General features: G+C 36.9%; 1 protein-coding gene across 2 annotated transcripts in view; it reads right to left on the reverse strand.

Annotated features, from left to right (window-relative positions):
- Positions 1-20,331, reverse strand: part of CDK14 (cyclin dependent kinase 14) — a 316,643-nt gene that overhangs the window by 121,557 nt on the left and 174,755 nt on the right. For both annotated transcript variants that reach the window (XM_040592698.1, XM_040592699.1), the window contains 2 exons: positions 14,017-14,137; positions 3,402-3,495 (listed from right to left, as the gene is read on the reverse strand). In XM_040592698.1, coding sequence (XP_040448632.1) covers positions 3,402-3,495; positions 14,017-14,137 — 215 coding nt within the window. The remainder of the gene's footprint in view (positions 1-3,401; positions 3,496-14,016; positions 14,138-20,331) is intronic.

Here is a 20,331-nt window from a genome sequence, read left to right on the forward strand (position 1 = left end):
AAGCTTCACCCTCTCTTACACACATATTACAAGACTAAATAGAAATGCTGAGATTGCTGTATAAGATTATTGGTCCATCAGACCTAGTACCTTGCAACAAAAACCTCAAGCTGCTTGTCTCAGAGAATGGCAAAACCAACAGTTTGCTGGATCTTCTCAGTTGTGCTGAAAATGATGGTGACACATCACTAGTTTGATACTTCAAGGCAAAAGACATGTGATTTCCATTTATTTGGTAAGTACAGTTTTTTTAAGAGATTATTCACACTTTTAGTATAGGTGGGAAAAAGAATTCCTATTATCAGATCCAAAGTGTGTCAACAAAAACTTGTAGTTTTGCTCATTCATCAACATCTCTAAGTGTTGGTCCAATTCTGAGAACATATTCTGGTTTATAAACCCTTGCTATTTTCTTGAGGTCTATCACAAGAGTGGAACCTGAGAACACTTACTACAGACAGCTGCTGTAACAGAAATGGAGAATCAGTGTATATTACCATCTAAAAACCCACATATGTTTCAATCATTAGAAGTCAGGAAACACAAACTTAAAGAGAAAACTTCTTAAGCAAAACTAAAAGAGCAATTTCTGTTCTTAAACTATTAAACACAACCCCTTAATGGAGCCATTATTAAACATAAATAAATATCAGTCGTAAAGAGGAAGAAATGTGGTTTGCTGGGTTGCATCTACTCTTACTATGTAAATATGTAAAGAATCGAACAGCCGTTTATGAATTTTAAACTGTTATTCGCATTATTCACTTTTCCTGGCTATTATTTCTTTAAATTTTCTGACTTTCCTACTACAATGTAATTGATTCCCTAAAAGCCTCAAGCTGCAACATGGACTCTTACATGCTTATAGATGGGTAGCTATGACCAATAACGACAACAGATATGACACATTAATATATATACCTTCTGTTGCAAGTTGTGTATTTTAGAAGAGGACTACAAACCCAAAAGGATTAGCATCAAGGTCGACCGTATTTCACCCCATTTTCAGAAGACTACCCCTTGTTCCAAGAAAACCATCACTGTTGGATGTTGAAAATGTGAACTATAGGAAGACTTCATGGAAAAGTCTTCTATTGCTTGATCTGTTCCTTTCACCACTGTGTAAGTGCTTATGGTGTGGGAGTTAATTGTATTAGTTATCTGGTGTAACAACCTGATTAATTCTGTACTTCAGCACTATTAGGTACCACACTATGCACAATTCACTGGAGAATGGATGAATTTAATCCTTCTGTTCAAATACAGAATCCTTCTGTTCAAATACAAGAATAATCCTTTGTTTTATAACTTTTAAATAGATAACTTAAATTCTTAATGATGCCTAGAGTACATTAGGAAGGCACTCACTGAAACTATTTAGCTAAGGGTAAATAGACACTTCCATTAGAAAGCCTAATTAATTGGGATTTAAAAATTAACTCTGATTTACAATGGACCATAAAACTCTCCAGTCCAAAATTTTATCTTTTTATTTGAAGGTTTGTAAAAGATCAAATTAAAAAAACAGTATCAAGAGATTATCCTTTGTTATTTCAACACCGTTCTCAATATTTGCAGCTGCAGAATTTTTAAAAATTGGCAGGCCTCAAAATTCATCCTGGGGTGTATTTAACTTGGCAGTCTGACACACAAATAATTGAAGGATAGGGAAGAGAAAGAAAATGAGAATATACAAAAGGCATACAAAAATAGGTTTATATAATACACCTATCACTATCACTTTTTGCACTATATCAGAAAATCTCCTAGGATATAGTGCAAAAATGCCCCATTAAAGAAAGCACTGAGTTCTGCTGTTAGAAATCTATTTAATTTTAATAGCAAAACCATTCACTAAAAATTTACCACAAGAAATGAGATGAAGCCCCAAAGAAGAATTTATTGTTTTCAAAATTTCAGGTTCTATAAATGAGGACATTTCTTCCCAATAAAGAGAAGCAGAATAATTTAAAACTGGCCCAGAAGTTGCTAGCTTAAAATACACAAGCTGTTGAACAAATGAAGCAATTAGTCATGTCACAGGAACTGCTCAGAACTCCTCCTTGTGTACATTGTGGCACAGCTACTTTTCCATAGCACAGAATTTTCAGGGTATTAGCCAAACAGGCAGAATAACAAAATATTTTACAGAAAATAAGATTTTTTTTATATCACAATCAAATAAGGTCTTGGTTTAGAGAGATACTTTTTTCTGAGTCATTCCTAAAAGCACTTGCTAAATTCCCTGAAGTCCCAACAAAAGATATACAGTACAAGCAAGTCTGAAAGAATGAACACCAAATAAACACATTATGAAAGACTTTCTTTCCCTCTCCATGGGCCAAAAAAGAATCCCAGATAAATCCTCTGTATTTGAAATAAATGGCTACTAACAAAATACTTTCTAAAAGCAAGGGTGTGCTTGGGCATCCATTCTAAATTTGTGGTCAGAAGCAAAACAGAGATTGCCAGGTTGAGGGAAGAAGCTGCTCTTGCAATACTTTCCCTGATGGCCACCCTACAGTACCAGGAAGCCACTTTTGCTAGTATCTGGGTGAGCAGTGGCTTCCTTGAATAAACCCACTCCACAACAGCACAGCTCCCAGCAGGCATAGGGGCAAATGAAAACCTTTTATCAAAGAACCAAGAAAAGTTGTTCCTGAGCCTTTTGAAAGGGAACTGCCAAACCCAGAGTACAATGGGAGAAAGAGCAAGTAAAAAAATCCACAAAAACCAAACCGCACACTCCCACCTACCCCCCAAAAAACCCCAAACCACAACCCTGGAAAGAAAACCATGTAAATAATGGTTTATGCTCAATATAAATTACCTCTTCTTTCACTCCCAATGTGGGTTGTGTCATCAGTGCCTATAAGCTACCCATATACCCTATGAAGGGCCCAACCAGGCTGCAGAAGCAGTAGTCAAGGACGCCTGTTGAACTTGAGTATGATTTCTAATTTCCCATTCTGCTTCTCATCTCACTTCCTATTTTACTTCTCCTTTATATGTCTATGTCACAAAAAATTCTTGCCATTGGCATTACAATATTAGCATAATATTAACAGAACACCAACCAGAGTTATCGTTTTTGATCACTTGCAAAGTCAAGATTACAAACTGGCTGTATTTCCATTGCCTTACATTTGGAAAGCTTTTTTCCAAAATTGTATAAAAACCTTTTTGTAGATTTTTAGAAATATTAATTGAAAAAAAAATGGATCTGAACTTATTACACAGTCTTCAAGAACATATCAAGTAAATTGTATCTAGCTTGTGGACTAGGCTTCTGATCCTTGGCTCTATCAGTGATTTAATTCCTGACACAAAGAAATATATGAACATTTATCAATCAAACCTTTGTTGTCTTAGGCACATTATTTCAGCAATAAAGAACTCACCAGAAATATCCTTTCAAGTTGATCCTGAATGTCTTTCATTCCCGGAAAAGCAGCGACCCCTTGAATCATTTCTACAAAGATACAACCCACGCCCCTATAGAGGGGGGGGGGAAAAAAAAAAAAAGAAGAAAGTATGCAATGTTAGAAAGATTTCTTATAGATTAAATAGCCAGCAACAATATTTTTGAACCCATTACCAGTATTTAAATAATATTTATTTATTTCTTAAAATCAGTGCCAGGCTGAAGGAGAAGCATGTGCATTTACTAAAACTGGTGTGTACATACAAATCCTTTTCAGGTGGCAAGTACAGAGGTAGCTGGAATACAGTTGATAGCTGCTGAGACCAATAAAGGTGCAGCAGCTGCTCTCTGTGCAAGTGCTTCCTGAGCAGCACACTCATGCCCCCAAATAAATTCTGGGGACATGGGAATAGCAATGAGATATGGGAAAAGACGAATGGGGACAGGACTACGGCATGGAGGCACACTGGAAGGGCTTGGCACTAGCAGAAAAATCTGGAAAAAGATGAGTAAAAAGGAAAAAGAAATGTGACTGCTCACAGCCACTGAACTAAGCTACTGCAGATGATTTCTGGGATGGGCTTGCTTAGGCTTTCTTCTCCACTTTTCCAGCATGAAAGAAGGAAGCTCAACGCCCATAGCTGTGGGGGGTTGCTGACACCGTCTCCCAGAAGCTCTGGCTGAGAAGTGCTGCAACAGGCTGAGCAGCCATGGGCTCCCTGCTCTCCCCACCGCAACAGCCACCTCATGACAGCCCCTGTCTCTGGTCTGTCACACAAGGCTCTTCACATGAGTCTCCCTCACCCCATTCAGTTAAGCCACTGGCAGAAGTACTAGGGAATCAGAAGGGAAAAAATATCTGGTACATACTAACTACAACAAAGAGAATGGATTCTCAACAGCTGAGGAAAGTTTCTGTGACTAAGCCCAAATTTCGGATAACCTGAGGACTTCCTGCATCTGAAAAGTAAAACAAATTACAAACTTGCATTTGAATCTTTTCTGGATGAAGAGAGTTCACGAACTGCTTGTTCCCCCAGAAAAAAACAAAACAAAAACAAAACAAACAAAAATTAAGGGAAAACATGCCCCTTGGCTACCAACTGGATGCAGAATTTGATTATGTATTTTAATTCATTCAATTACATTTCTCTACATACATTTTTCTACATCTTCCACATGCAGACACCTACATATGTTGTACAACCGTCTGTGTAAGTAACCACACCAAAAAAAATCTTCACCCAAAGCAAATGCCAAATCAATAACCCAAAATATGTTTCAAAATGAACGCAGAATTTGCAAAACTACCTACAGTACCACCTCTACCTGAAATTGTGAGTTGTGTTTCTCTGTCAGCAAATCCCAGTGATAACCTCTAATTTAACTTTGTTTTTAGAAGTAAATTATTTGGAATGTAGTAATTACATACCTTTGCTTGTGCATCGTGATGATGCATTCAGAAAGTAGCATTTAATTTTAGGCATATGTGTGCATATATTGGTAAGAAAGTGGTTCTAGAATAAAACAACTTAATGAAAATAGATTGCATATTTTCATTAAGGCCGGGGATGAGTATTTATAGATGCCACTTAACTAAGACTATTGGCAGACAACCCATACTTTACTCATCTCTGAAGGCTTTGACCCCTACTGAATAATGAAATAATTTTATGTTCCAGGACAATGAGAGCTGATAGCCAAATTTCTTGAAGAAGAAAATTATACATGTATCACTATTTTCTAATTCTACATCCCAAAGCATAGATATACCAAACAAAGTTTCTCCTTAGGCATTGAAAAGTGGAAAAAAACTTTGGAAAGCACAGTTCTGTTCAAATTTTAGAAAAACTCAGGTGTTTATAAAAAGAGGTTAAAATTTATGTTCTATATGCGTCTGCTCATTACTGAGTGAACTGAATTGATTAAACTGCCATTCATCATTTAGTCTGGTCAGTGCTTCATTAGGCACAGATAGGCACAATATATCTTAGTCACATACTTATAAACAGTATCAGGATCTGAGGCAAGGAAAAAAATCAAGATTTCAGTCAGAAGCCATTTATTCAAGATGAGAAATAAAACAATTGAATTTACACTAAAGAAAAGAGGATTAGAGTTCTATTCTTGCAACCAGAAAACAGGCATTTGATTAAACCAGTGTATCATTTGAGGTCATGTACTGCTATCTACAAAGAAACTTCAGCTCATTGTTTGAACAGAAGTGTTGTAAAGGTGTCAGGAAGATTTAGCTGAATTTTAAACTATTTCACATAATCTATTTACAAAATTTTCCACTTTTAGTGGGTCTGAAAAGTCTGAGCCAAAAATCAAGGAAGAACTGTAAACAACACTATTGAAGAAAAATCTCCTGTTTTGAAAGAAAAATAGTGTAACCTAGTACTCCATTTAGTCACACACTGAAATGAGCATGAAAGAGTACTGCAGTTAAATAAACAGCTAATACAAAAATCAAAAGGTTATTAAAATCATTGAGGAGAGAAACATAAACAACCTTCAAGGTCTGAGCTGGAGGACTGCTGTTCCCTTTGGCCCACCTGAAAATTAAGCTTATCTTGGTTTCAAAGGTTATCACATTGAAGAATAAGTCCATAGAAAGAGAAGATTAAATAAATACTTAAAAAAAATAGCAAGAAAAAAAAGTATGACATTGAACTGATAGGAAATACGCAGCCATTAATAGCACATAAAGGCTTCAAGATGGCTGGATGGTATTTTAGACATCTTAGTGGTATCGGTGAATTTTAGGCTCACAGCAAATGGAAACTGAGTATATAACAGGTTCCCTGAATCACAAACCATAAGTGCACACATACAGAGCATGAAAAGAAATAAAGCCTCTACAAGGCCTTGAAACTTAGTCCTGTTTTTTAGACCTCACAAATGATTAAACAGATTGGAGGTATTTTTGAGCAAAGCAAAAATTATTTTCTTACTTGAACAACCAGTTTGTAAGGAAAATTTAAGAGAATAATGCCATTCTTGGCTACAAGAAAACACACAGGGACTGGGAGAACGTGATGACTCTGTATTTAGAATTATGCAAAATGAAAGACAGGGAAGAACTGATTAGGATTTTAATAGTTCCCAGAACTGTAGATAAATCCAAGTGTAACTAGAAATAGCAGAATGCCTTTAGGAAATAAAAATTTTAGGGTGATCATTAGAGAAATATACTTTAAAAATGTGCTATACCCCAGCCTCCCAATGGACTTGAAGCTTCACAGTTACAACCGTGTAAAGCTAGACAAGCTGAAACACAAATATTCTTCAGGGAACAGACTTGCATTAACAGTAGGGTGGGTACAATGATCTCACAGATCATCCCATCTCTAGTTTCTATGATGCAAAGATTATTTCTTGAAATATGAAATACAATAAATTAACTTGGCTTTAATGTGCATACCTCTCCAAGGGTATGTTATGTATGTATAATTTGTGCACACTGAACATACAATGACATTTTTAGGCAGCACTTGAGAAATAATTTGTGACAAAAGAACATTAGCCTAACATATTTCAGTGTACTCAACTCAGATTTTCCTACTCTCTTTATAGGACTTTTGATTTTGAATAAATAAGCCAAATCCTATGACTTCGTTCAGAAATCTTTCCAATGGACAGCACAGGATAACTTGCAAAGTAAAAGTGACAGCCATTTAATGTTGAAATGGGTGGCTTACCCTCTGATGACAAAAAGCATGACTAAACCTATTGATGTATTGATGAGACCATATGCGGCCATACCATCTAATACTGCTCTTCTATTGTCCTGCTTAATTTCCTGGGACTCTGGCTGTCACTATACAGCCTTTATATGGCGTAAGAGTTAATAGCAACAGCTAAATGAATTACTATTGCATTTGAATTGACATAGTAAATGAGCCTGTAAAAATGAAGTTGGATGCCTCAGGAAACAGCACCTTTTTTTTTTTTCTTCTCTTCTCCTGCACAGCTTTTATAATTCAAGAAGGTATTCCCTTAAAATTAACTTGCTTACTGGTGGGTTCATTTTATATTTTTGGTTTAAGAATACATTCTTGTCTCTGTATAACAAAAATCCTTATTGCAACAAGAAGAATCTCCAGCCTATCTGTACTTGAATACTGTAAAAAACAAACAAACAAACAAAAACCAAAAAGGACAACAACAACAACAACAACAAAAACCCACATAAAAGCTTTGGTGAGGTATAATCTATAAAAGATTGTGATGATTTTTTCCTGCAGCTAATATTTTGATTTTTCTTTATGGACACATAAAAGAGACTACAAGCACACTCTGAAACGAGGAGTTATTTCAAAACCAAGTTTTAGTTTGTACTTAAATCAAGATTATAGAAAGACTATATGCTTACTATGTATGTCTCAACTTTCTGTCCTGAACAGATCTGCTTTCTAGCAGGCTCAGTGCAAGTGATACTATTCAACATGATCTTCCTAATGAAGACCTATGCTGGGCCTTCACATAAGGTTTCTATCTGGACATGAAGCCTGTTTCCAGCATGCAGGATTTGGCTTCAAAGCAGGAGAAGGCATTTTGTGAAAAGCAATTGTTTCCAGCAATCCTTCTGGGGAAATTTCTGGAATTCAGAGGAACAGTTTGAGTTTTCATTCAAGTTTCCCAAACTACAATTTGTAATGTTAAATATATAAGAATTTTAAAAAACAAAACAACCCCCCCCCCAAAAAAAAAAAACCACCACCAAAACCACCCACCCCAAAAAACACACAGACATCACCACCCCCCAAACCCTGACTAATTGGTTTTTTTATGGATTTGTCACCAAGAGGTAATACTGGAACCAATTCCACAAATTCCACTAGTAATATTCAACATGCTGGAAGGGCACAAAGATTTTTATCTGGTCTGATTTGTTCAGAAAAAAAGTCACATTCTTACATGATCCTGTGTATGAACAGAACTAAGAAAACAAATTTTGGGGGCAAGGAATGAAAAGCAAGGGACTTTTGTCTCTTTAATTGACCAGAATCTGGTTTAATTCTGCAGTGGCACACTACCAGAATACCCACAGATGCTGAACTTAGTTGGGATTTTTCTTTATGACCACTCTAGTCTGGTATGGGAAAAGTAGCATACAATGGGAGATACAGTCCGAACAAATACGAGCAATGAGGCAAAGAGATTACAGTTCTCACATGAGAAGTGACAAATGAAGTGGAATTTCCCTTCCATGATGACAAAGAACACCATTAAAATTTCTGCAGAAAGCAGATGTAATGAATGAAAAATAATTTACTTGAAAGTATGACAGTTCAAAAAATTTCTTACAATCTTGAAGCAATTCTGATTATAAGCAAATAGAGTGCTCATGTTCTTGCCTGTGTCACTGAACTACCTAGAAATAAAAGCTCCAGAAATTTCTTTTGCAACCCAACCCTCTGTAGCAATGCTCAATTTCTGTATTAAGAAATATTATATTCACGATGGATTACAATGTACATGATCCTTTTTTTCAAAAATCTATTAGACTTACTTGTTTTGTAAAAGCAGAATGCAAAAAAAAGCTCAAGAAAATAATCTTCAAACCTAAGCAACATTCTGCCATGAGATATTTTCCTGTTGAACATGTTTTTCCTGGTTTTGTTTTCTGGATCCAGATACCTTTATAAGGTACTTTCCTGACACATGTGAAAAATATATTTCTAGAAGTGGAAAAGTGATAGTAAATCTGATGTTCCAAATTGATAAAAGTCATTTTAGACAGGAAGTGAAATGCCCTTCCAATAAGTATAGTCCAAGATGTTTCCTCACACTTAATGTTTCGGTGAATTTGACCCTAAGAGAATTTTCCAGTCAAAAGCTAATTCAGCTGATAAAACTTTTGAAGAACTACTCACTGACAAGGAGAGAAGTTTAATTAACAATACCTTGATAGTTAGCACAGTATCTTTACCTTAATATCCTAATCCTACAGATTAGCATTTCTTTGGAGAGGAAGTCATAATCTTAAAGAACATCAAGGGCAAAAGAAGTAATTTACCCAACTCTCAAGCCCTGAGCAGTATTTCTTCAGGGCCTGCTGCGATTCCTGCTCTCAGGTTCCTCTCACTGCAAACTGTTTACAACAGGTACAGGATAAAGATGCCTTTCTAACGTCCCCTGTGTAAAAAACATAACTTGGTGCACCTGTGTCTAAGGCAAGATCCCTTTTTATTTAATAAATATCTTAATTACTGTTGTAGGTCTTCATTGGTCAAATATTCATGAAAGCATGCATGGAATTACAGTGAGCACTCAAATCTGCACTCAGAGCAGGTTACATGTATGTGGAAGGTGGTCTGTTTCTGAAAAATACCATTTATTTTGCTAATAATAGTATAGAAAAGCACCATTTATTTTTCTAATAATAGGATAGAAAAACTCCGTATGAAGAGCTTTCCCTAAATAAAGACCAGATATGAAATCATGTATACCAACCCAGATGTCACAAAGTTAAAGAACAGTGATTTAATAAGTCAATTTGTAACCATATACTGGCCTAGTTTTAAGTGATTTCTTCCACAGCACTACACATAGATGACACTGGTTAATAAAAGTGAATTTAAAATATATCACGGCCCATAACTTCTTACGTTGCCTGAACTGTGACTAAGAGTGTATTTTTTTAAAAGAAAAACAACAGGATATGCAAAAGATCGCCAGCTGTTAGCAAACACAGTTTAAAGCCAGCTGCACTACAAAACAAAATATCCCTAGTGACTTTTTGATGTAAGAAACCCAGATGTAGCAGTACATGCATTACCAGAATCAAAAATTATTTAATAACCTGTTTAAATTGCTTCATTTACAAACACCATATTCTTTCACAAACAGAATATGTTCATTTAGGGATGTTTTCCCCTATGTTTCAGTATTATTTATATATGGGTTTTAGTAATGCATAAACCCTTTATGTATTAAAGCTTATTTTCCTTGCATTGACTTTCAAAGGACTGTAAAATTCAAGGATTAGGACAAGTTACACCAGAAGCAATGCAAAGCCATTTTCCTAGCTACTAGTAAGTCTTCATCAAGAGGAGAAGTAAAAAAAAAAAAAAAAAAAAAAAAAAAAAAGTATATCAAAGGTTATCACAACTCTTTGATGCAGTCATGGGTAGTATAATACATTCACACAATGCTGCTTTACCAAATGCTGTCAGCAGTAAATCACAAAGTCCACTACACTGATTTCCATCACCAGCCTGACATCACTAATGCATGTATGTCTTCATTAATATTATTTTATTGCCACTGGCTATTTAAAAAAGAATGCAGGAGAATGTACCATTGCATGTGGATCATTAGCTTTTAGTTACCACCCTAATGCTTTACACCAGCAAATGAAGTATAAAAATAGCCCGCAGCCTCAGCCACCTGCTTCCCAGCCACTGTCCAGTGGTTAATATTTGGGCTCTTTTTCATGCAGCTGGTCTGCTACTCAGTAGGAGCCCCATTTTCTGTTCCTTGGGAACCACCATGAAATGCCATTTATCATGGCTATAGTAAAGGCCCTGTGTCTTCCCCCCTGCCCCCCCCCCCCCCCCCCCCCCCAAATGGAAGAAACAGCTGTGCTTTCTACCTCAACATTATTTAAATATTTAGTGAAGTGGCTGCCTAGTTTTGCCATCACGTAGATTATCAATACGGACAGAGGAGCGCACATGCTATCTGCCATAAGGACATAATGCCAGTAATTGCATAAAAATGCTAATGCTACAAACACACTTTTGATAACAAATTACCAAATTATCTTGGAATCCGATGGTAGGTAGGTTTCTCCATGTCTCCCTTCCTCCCACTCTGGGAAGCCACTAAGTGGGTTTAATGCAATTATGGCCCAGCTATGTACAACTGTTGTACAAATAAAGCCCCAAGCCTGCCTGTGCTCCAGCAGAGCTCACTGTCAGACACGCCAAATAAGCATAAGTGACCTTAACATGCAACTACAACTCTCACAATCAAACTTGAAGTGCTGTCTCGGATAACCCAGCAAAGTGCAGCATTAAAACCCCAAAGTTCTTCCATCACATACAATACACACTTGCTCTGATTTCATTTCTGATGTGGCAGTAGCTCTGCTAAATTCCTGACATGTGAAAGAAACTGTATTACTAGGGCTTTTTCCTAAGCTTTTCATAGTTCTCCGGTTTGTACAGGGCAGCACAAAATTTGTAAGGGCTACAAATCTAGCAAATAGCAGTATGGTATCGTTTTTCATTTTGAAACAGAACACACCGCCTCTATCCTGGAGCACCTGGATCTTTTTCAGACCTATATGAAATGCTCTGTGCAAGAGGACATCACCTATTGCTATCACTGAAGATGGAATTATTGTGTTGTTCCCCAATACTGTTGCATCATTTTTGTCAGGAGACGAAATAGTGACCTAGATTGCCAAAGTGGCATTTTGAGTCCTTCCTTGATCTTCCCTTCTGTCCATGAAATCTGAGTATAAACATATGCTCATGAAGGAGATACTCAGTCTGCATTTGTTAAGTTTAAAATGCTCCTATTAGCTGCATGGCTTAATTTGATCTCTATCAAAGTAACACCACATAGTTTGACTGAACTTCTTAATAGCTATTGCACTAAAATCATTATTGGGAAGAATGTTGTAAGATCTGTTTTTGACAAGCTACCGAACTTTTGACTGAATAGTTTTTCTTTGTGCAGAAAGTTTCAGTGAGATTCAAAAATGTTTCAAAATCCTTTGTTCATTTTAAAAACAAAAACAAAACAAAAAACAAGTAAACCCTTATTTACAAAGTGCAATATTTTTTTAATTGGTAAATGCAAAAAAAGAAAAAATCCAATGTCTCTTTTGACTAAAAAAGCATTTTAGAGGCCTTTTTGAACAGTTTGCTCTCTTAAATGATTTTAAAGTTTTCTTTAGCTGTTTCCATACATTCTTTCAATCTCATACTTCACAAATTGAGACATGTATGTACACATGTACACAAAGATGTTGGACTCAAGAATTGAACACATGTAGACTGAACTATAAGAAGATGAGCAGAAATAACTATTTATGTCTCCCAGCCATTTCCATCCTCTGATGCCATTGTCCCACCTCACCTCAAGCAAGTCAAGCTTCTTGCTGAGCATCAGAGGTATATCTTGGAAAAGAGATGATTGCAAAACATCAGGAGCAGATGGTATGAGGAGACTGCATATAATTTGTGAAGGCACCAGGTTAAAACCAATCTTTGGGGAAACAGGACTGCTTTAGTATAGATGAGAAGCTGAAATGCAGGGGGAAATTATTTCACATCTGTGAGGTGGAAAATGGTTTGAAGAAACCGAGACAGCCAATACAGAAGATGCTGCCTTTGGCTCTCTGGTGCAGTTGCATATCACAACATTCACACTTGGAGAAGTTTGCTCACCCTCCCTTTCCTGCCTCTTCGTTCATCTACCCTTACAGGTCAAGGAACTACAGCAGCCAGAGGCCCAGTTACATGAAACACTCTCTTCAGTATTAGATATTCTGGTATTTATATTCTGTAAGCCCTTCAAATGAAGCAATCCTGCAGCTTTTAACTCTTGTCCCCAGGAGTTTCCTATGGGGAAAAACAGGAAACCATACCTTTTCATCCACTGCATGAAAACATAAGGTCCTATTAACCTTACTTTACAGTTACCTCTAGATTTTAACATAATCATAATTCTAAATTTAGGCTGCCTGTATTAAAGAAAGATATTTCAGCAAACTATGAAAAAATACTGTATTTTTCTGAAACTTGCTTAGTATATTTTTTGCTCAAATGAAGCAAGTTGTATAGATTCAAGAAGTCAACATACATAAAAAAAATAATCTTAATATCTTCCAGAGCATGAGAGTTTCTTTGCAATGAAAAATATTTTTCCACATTTCTGTTTCTCGAATCAACATGTCTTGCTTCTACTAACACAGCTGAAGCTCTTACTAATTACAGAATTTGTACACATTACAGTGATCCTGTGACCTCAAAACATACAGGATAAATGAAGAACCTCCACCTCTGTTTCTAGCAGTCAAAAACCCAAACACCTTCTTTGTTCAACACAAGACTAAATGATGTTATCAAAAAGCAGCAAGCTGCTATACATTGTACACATCAAACTGTCCTCTCAAAGCATTTGAAAGAAAACTATTCAGTGATGTGTCACACGCTGATTTACTGCTAACAAGTACAGTAGATTAAGGTCTGAGGCTGTATCTTTGCACCCAGGGAATGCTGGTTTTGCCACTGCTATAGCTGGGCATGGTGAAAGTCTGCCTTCTGCAAAACAAGTATCATATCATATCAAAGCACCACATTAAGACTACAAAAACCAAACAACAACCCAGTCTCCTACAAAGCACCAATGGCTCTTCTAGTGGTGCATTAACAGCAGGTACCAGCTCCCAACCGGTGGGGCAGCAGGAGGGGATTCCTTTAGGGAGATACCGAGTGAAACACACAGATTACTACACACGAGATTTTTAAACTGTACCACTAATCTCAGCACATATTTGTTTTACACAAATAAAAAAATTCAGACTTGAAGCGCCTACATAGTGTCTCGCGTAAGGATTCTGTACTTACCACATGTCAAGGCAGGTGGAATATTCTGTTGATCCCAGAAGGACATCTGGAGGCCTGTACCATAGGGTTACAACTTCATTGGAATATGTATGGCTGGGAACGGATTTAGCTCTTGCAAGACCTGTAGGGTAAATGCAAAAAAAATAGTTTGCTGTACAGTTATGATCCTAAAAGGATATATGAGCACACTTCACATAACATGATGGCATGTTGCAAGCATTTTTTTACTTCTAGTATTGGAATAAGTTACTAAACGAAAGAAAATGGTAGCATCTCTCATTTAGGACCTGGCTAAACAGAGCTGTGAATATAATGAAGGGATAATAAAATATGCTTTTCATGATGACAACCACAGGCCCAGGAGAGATGCAAAGATACATTGTGGCATACCTAAATGAAAGATAAATAAGCAAAGATTTTCATTTCCATTAACTGCTCAACCTTAGGCATCAACAGTCTTTTATTTCAATGTTATTTAGAAAAAGGAAATGAAAAATAAACTTCCAGACAAATAATGCAACAGATGAGATTTGGTTTTTTTAGGGGAGCCCAAGGAAACCTTCCACAGTTTACACTGCAAACCCCAGCCTGCTTATTTAAGTTTCTATTTGAAAGCAGTAGACATACTTACACATTGCCATTCAAATAAATATTAATATTACAGTAATACATCAGAAAATGGTATGTGCAAAATCCTTCTCTCTCATGTATATTGGCAATGCACCAATCTCAGAAGCAGAAATCATTTCAATGAAATTTGTGGCCACCTAAAGATATACTATTTACAATAACTGTCATTTAAGCTTGTCAGTCATGAAAAATAATTCACATTACTACACAACATAATCTATCTCACGTAAAATTGGAAAGACTTTAGGAGATACCCTCATATGCTAAAACCAGCAATAGAGAGCATACTTCTCTAATGCTTCCCCTATGGAAGCCTCTCTCCTCCAAGAAATGGAAAAAGATTTTCAGGGCTATGATGACTGTTCCCATCACAGGCCTGCAAACACATTTTCCAAATAAACTGCTCCTAGTTACAGCCTTGATCACCATCCATGCCCTTGCTGGGAACACTGGATATGCATAAATAATGGAAATCAGGAGAAGGCGCTACTGGGGTTATTTTGTGTCTTCCTAAACAAAGAACTAACAATTTCTCATTCACAAAACTAATAAAATTACTAAAACAGAAGGTCACGTCTTCTACCTTATAGAAACCAAAAAGCAAAGTCATACACTCAGAAAGAAACATGGAACATGAAAATTCACATAAGAGTGCAGATGAGAATCCTTTGCACCTTTATTCTTAATACACTGGAGAAGCTATTTAGGAACAGTTAATCTCAGTGAATATATCTCCATAATAATGATGGCAAATCTTGCCAGTAGTTTGCATTATCAGCTGATTATAGCAATTAGACCAGTGTAGGGGAATAATTTGACTTGTATGCCAGAATTTCGTCTAAAAAAATTGTATTTCAAATATGAATAACCTTTTTTATTATTTTTTTTAAATTATTTTTTAGGTTTTTAGTTTTCAGACTTCCATCTCTTTCACATTTATGCACCTGGCCACCAGCTTGACAAATAACTTGGCTCACACAGATAACTCAGGGCTGGCCAGGTATAGCTGCGAAGAGGCCAACAGAGAAGTCACATCACATGCTCTGCAGTGCTTCTGTCTCCAGAATAATGTTATTTGCTTCTAAGAGATCAGAAACCACCAAATGCTCTAACTGGTGAAGAGCTGTTTTTCCTAGCCCACAGAAACATTAGCAAGTCTGAATTTCTGTGCCTGTATCCCACATGACTAAACTGAACAGTACTTCCTGAATTCATGGATAAGGACCTACTATTATTAAGCTAAATAAAAATTATGAAAGGATTTGAGAAGTCTGGATGGTGAATGCCCCATCCTTCTTTGCCTGTCTGAGCCCCCCTTTAGTCTTGCCTGAGGAAGACTGAATTTGCTTGCAAACAATTTCCTCTCTAATTTTCTACCTAGCTTTGATAGGAGAAAAGGCATAGGCAGGCAGGGAAAAGGCATTTGTAAGTAGTCAGGAACATTGTGTGATTTGGGGAAAACTGTCAAAAACTTTAGAGCTTGTGGGATAAGAAATGAACTCAGGTTGCCATGACACACAGTCTTTGATCCACACACTCAAGAAATCTCCCATGTAAGAATGAATGAGTACCCAACTTGTCATAGCCAAAATCATACTGCAAATAATACAACATCCACGCTTGCCTGCCAGTTTCTGCCACTTTACTGGCCAGGATGGAGCTCTGCAAGAGCTATAGTCAGCCCAAGCACATCTTTCCCCCTTTCATGTGACCATTCAGCATGGAACCAGTCCTCCCATTCTGCTGGGTCTGCCACCCATTCTGTTTCCTTAGCCCACTGCTTCTAGATCTCCTCCACCTCTAATCCATTCCAGGTTAACTAAAATCCATCTGATTTTTAAAAGATGGCCCTTTTGTGCTAATCCCAGCTTGCTGGACAACTAAATGTTTTGCTTTAATCTGTTCTTCGCTCCCAAAATACCACAAAACCCTTACTGAGGTTAGCTGCTACATCTGGTTTCTACGTTATAAGAAGATCATTACTGGAATGAAGGAAGTTACAAACAAAACTTTAATTTGTAAAAGCGAGTTGAGGCCACACATTGGCATCAGAAAGCATCACCAGGGTTAAGAGGCTTATGAGCATAGTCCATATGTTTTAAGTTGTGACCAACTGGTTTCCTAGTTGAGCACATACACTACTTTGGAAACTAAATGGCCCAGTGGAAAGCAAGAGTGAACAACCAAGGGAAATACTCACAAAGGCTAAAATTTGGCAGAAGAAAACTTGGCACAGTCCCACTGTACAGTCAATTGCTGCCCCTGTGCAGAACTGAAAGGACCTGAATTAGGCTAACACATCAGAGGAGCTGCTTTCTCTCAGGGAGGGAACAAAGTTTGCTTTTTCTGAATAACACTATGCATAAAGGAGGCATTTGCAATTATGAACGTTTTCCCTTGAAGACACAAAATTAATGCAGAAGTCTCTCATCACACTTCAGGCATGAAAGAAATATCCTCATCTTTCAGATATATTTACATTTTTAAAATAATTTAATCAAAATATATATGTGAAACACTAATAAGATACTGCATTTCTTGTTTTGATGCTCCAGTTGAAAATCATGGCAGTTAGCAGAGGTTTTTTTCAGATAACCTTCTGCAAGAAAATTTGCTACATATTTTAAACCCTTTTGCACATCCAAATATGCTTATTCATGCAAAATTTATTTAACTAGATCCTTCAGCTGAAAGAAAACTGAAGGGTAGGATTAATTAGCACAGCATGTTGGATCACTTTCTTTAAGGGTTCCCTGTCTGTTTCCATGGTTACACTACAGGAAGAGCAACAATCTAATTTTTAAAAGACAGAGCTTATGGGGGATCATCAAAACTTCAAATCTTAATGGCCAGTGTGCATAAAAGCCAAAAGGTAAATGGAGAGATCACCAGGTGACTACCCAATATTTACATACTGCTGCCTGAGCACTTTTTCACCTGTGAAGGTGGAGGGAGGACCTCCTAACAAGCAGTGAACTCCCCTCCAGTTCCTGTGTCTTCAAAAAGATAAAAAGGGTCAATACGTGTCCTGCTGTTGCAACCTTATTTTGAGAGAAAGAAAGCAAGCATAAGGTACAGTTATTAAAACTCAGGTTGCATCAGACCCACTGGGGAACTTGTGTGTAATTATGGGAAGAACAGATACTGTTTAGTGTTCTCTAGGCACTCACTTCTATGGCCATTATTTATCCAAACAGAAAGAAGAAACTGTTCTGATGCGTTACATACTGCAAGGCTTGCACAACAGCATCTACCTGACACAAACCACAACTTTCTTTTAACTCATTCATTAAACAACAGCTCAGGATACCCTGCAATGTCCTAGACTCCACATACGGAGTAAACGATCTATGCCTATGTATGTATATATCTTTAACACAAAAAACCTCCTGCTCTGAATTTAAAAAAAATAAAAAAGTATGAAGATATTTCCTTCCTTGGTAAATACAGTTTTCTTTGCTTTGTCTGGCTTTATCTTTTATCTCAGACTCAGAGGTTGTGTCTGATTTTACCTAGCAACAGTTACTGACAAAACACTATTTATCACTGTAATTTTTAAATTTTGGTTGGCTCTTACAAGAGGCTGTAACTATATCCAGACTCAAGACCCATTCAGTACATGCACCTTTGGCTACATGAGTATAAATATTAATATTTGATACCTCCTTAGCTGCAGGATAGCTTTTTAGTCAAGTTCATATGACAATCATGAAGCCTTTGTTCACAGCGACTACGATTCTGCAAATGAGGAAGCCAGTCACGTCTGCAAAAACAAGGGCTTGCCAACCATATGCATGGTTTCCCTTTCCATTATACCTTAAATGTGTTGAGCTGTTTACTATTTTGATGTAGATGTATCAACAAGGACTCTAGCAAGGCATACTGAAAAAAAGGAAGGGTGTTTTTGTTGCTGTTTTTCCTTGACTCAGATTCTTTTCATGCTTGCTTTTTTAGCCTCCTGTTTCATTTAACAATTACCTAGAGTTTGAGATAAATGGCTTATAAAACCATAACAATGATTCAGTAACAATATTAAAATATTGTAAATGTATTCTACTGTAGATCATGAACCGTCAACTTCACTTAACCTATTTACTCAGCTACTTGTTTTCGAACAGAAGCATGTTTATTCATACCTGAATGACAACAGAACAGAAGTAAAATGGGTGGAAACACTAACACCGCATCAATGAAGCGGTCAGCTCTCTAACCCAGAAATCAGTTCTTGACAAGCAGAAGCTTCCCATGTCCCTCTGCTGTTTACCTGAACGCATCTGTCTCCAAGATGCAGCTTCACCAGAGCATCCAAGTTAATTTCCTTTCAAATAAGATAAATTACCTACAATATCCTATGTCTGAACCCTAATACAGCCACTGGATTATGGTAGTGCCATTCATTTACAAGTTACCCACTATCAGGGAGAGCTAATTAGGTTCCCAAATTAGTATTCCCAAAATGCACTTGAGTAATGACTGGTCTTCCATACTGGAGTTCAGGAGTCAGTCTTCAAGAGATAAAGACCAGTAAGTAAGGAAAAAGGCATGTGTGCCTCTAAGTCTGTCTGTTTTTTCCAGCTGTATCAGTTGTTCTAATAAAAGATTCTTTTTCCCTGCAAATCTTATCTCATGTATGTCTTCAGACAATCACACACAGTAACACAGACGATAATTATTCTGGGCGGTGAATGGGACTCAAATGTCAATCTGACAGACACAAGTTACAGAAAGGGGAGACAGAGAAATACTTTTTCTGCTACCAGAAAGAATGACTCTAGCCCTCATGAAAAACGTTTTTCTTTTTTCAGCAACTTCAGCATCATCTCTTTCATAAATACCTCTTTCCTCTGCCTCCTGAGTCACCCAAAGGATCACAGGCAGTGGAAAAGTGGGATACGAGAAAGAGCATAGATAGCTGTTGGTTATATATTAAAAGATCCCTTTGATTAATTTGATTGAAAGCCATCCTAGCTATAAATCTGTTTATTTCCCTACTTTAAAACCCTTATTAAAAAATTCTGACACATTTTGGAAAAGCCCACTGATGCTGAACATGTACCATGACTGCCAAATTCTTTCACTGTCTATTAGCAGGAAGAAACACTAAAAATTCAGCTCCAATCAAAAAGTGGTATGGAAGTGCAAAAGAAATTTATGTTCCATTTTCAACACCAGGAAAATGTATCTATTCCCATGGCATTCTGGGACAGCATGAATATATTCAAACTGCCTCTGTTAGTCTGGAAGCAGAAAAATAACAGTGTGGGCAGGGAAAAAAATAAAAAAGAAACAATCTGCACTGACACTGTAAACATTCACACAGATATGAAAGCTAACAGAACTCAAGGACAGCAAGCAATTTCACATCAAAGATAACTTCTACATTACTGAAAAGACCTGGATTCATTATGGGTACAGCATATATGCCCACAATACCTTAACAGTTGACTGATTTAAATGTTACTTTCCAGATTCTGGATTTTTACTTAATGATCCTCAATTTGTTGTCTCACAAAAAATCTGTATGAAGATGATGCCCTCTAGTCCTAACAACATCCCAGCACGAACACACCACTTTGCTAATAAGGCCGTAAGTGAAAATGTCAGAATTACTCACTCCACAGTGAAGTTATTAGGTTTGAAGCAAACAGTTAACAATGGCTGAACAGATGGTTTTAAATTGGGAAG

Source organism: Falco naumanni, chromosome 4, assembly GCF_017639655.2.
Source record: "Falco naumanni isolate bFalNau1 chromosome 4, bFalNau1.pat, whole genome shotgun sequence".
Taxonomy (NCBI): domain Eukaryota; kingdom Metazoa; phylum Chordata; class Aves; order Falconiformes; family Falconidae; genus Falco; species Falco naumanni.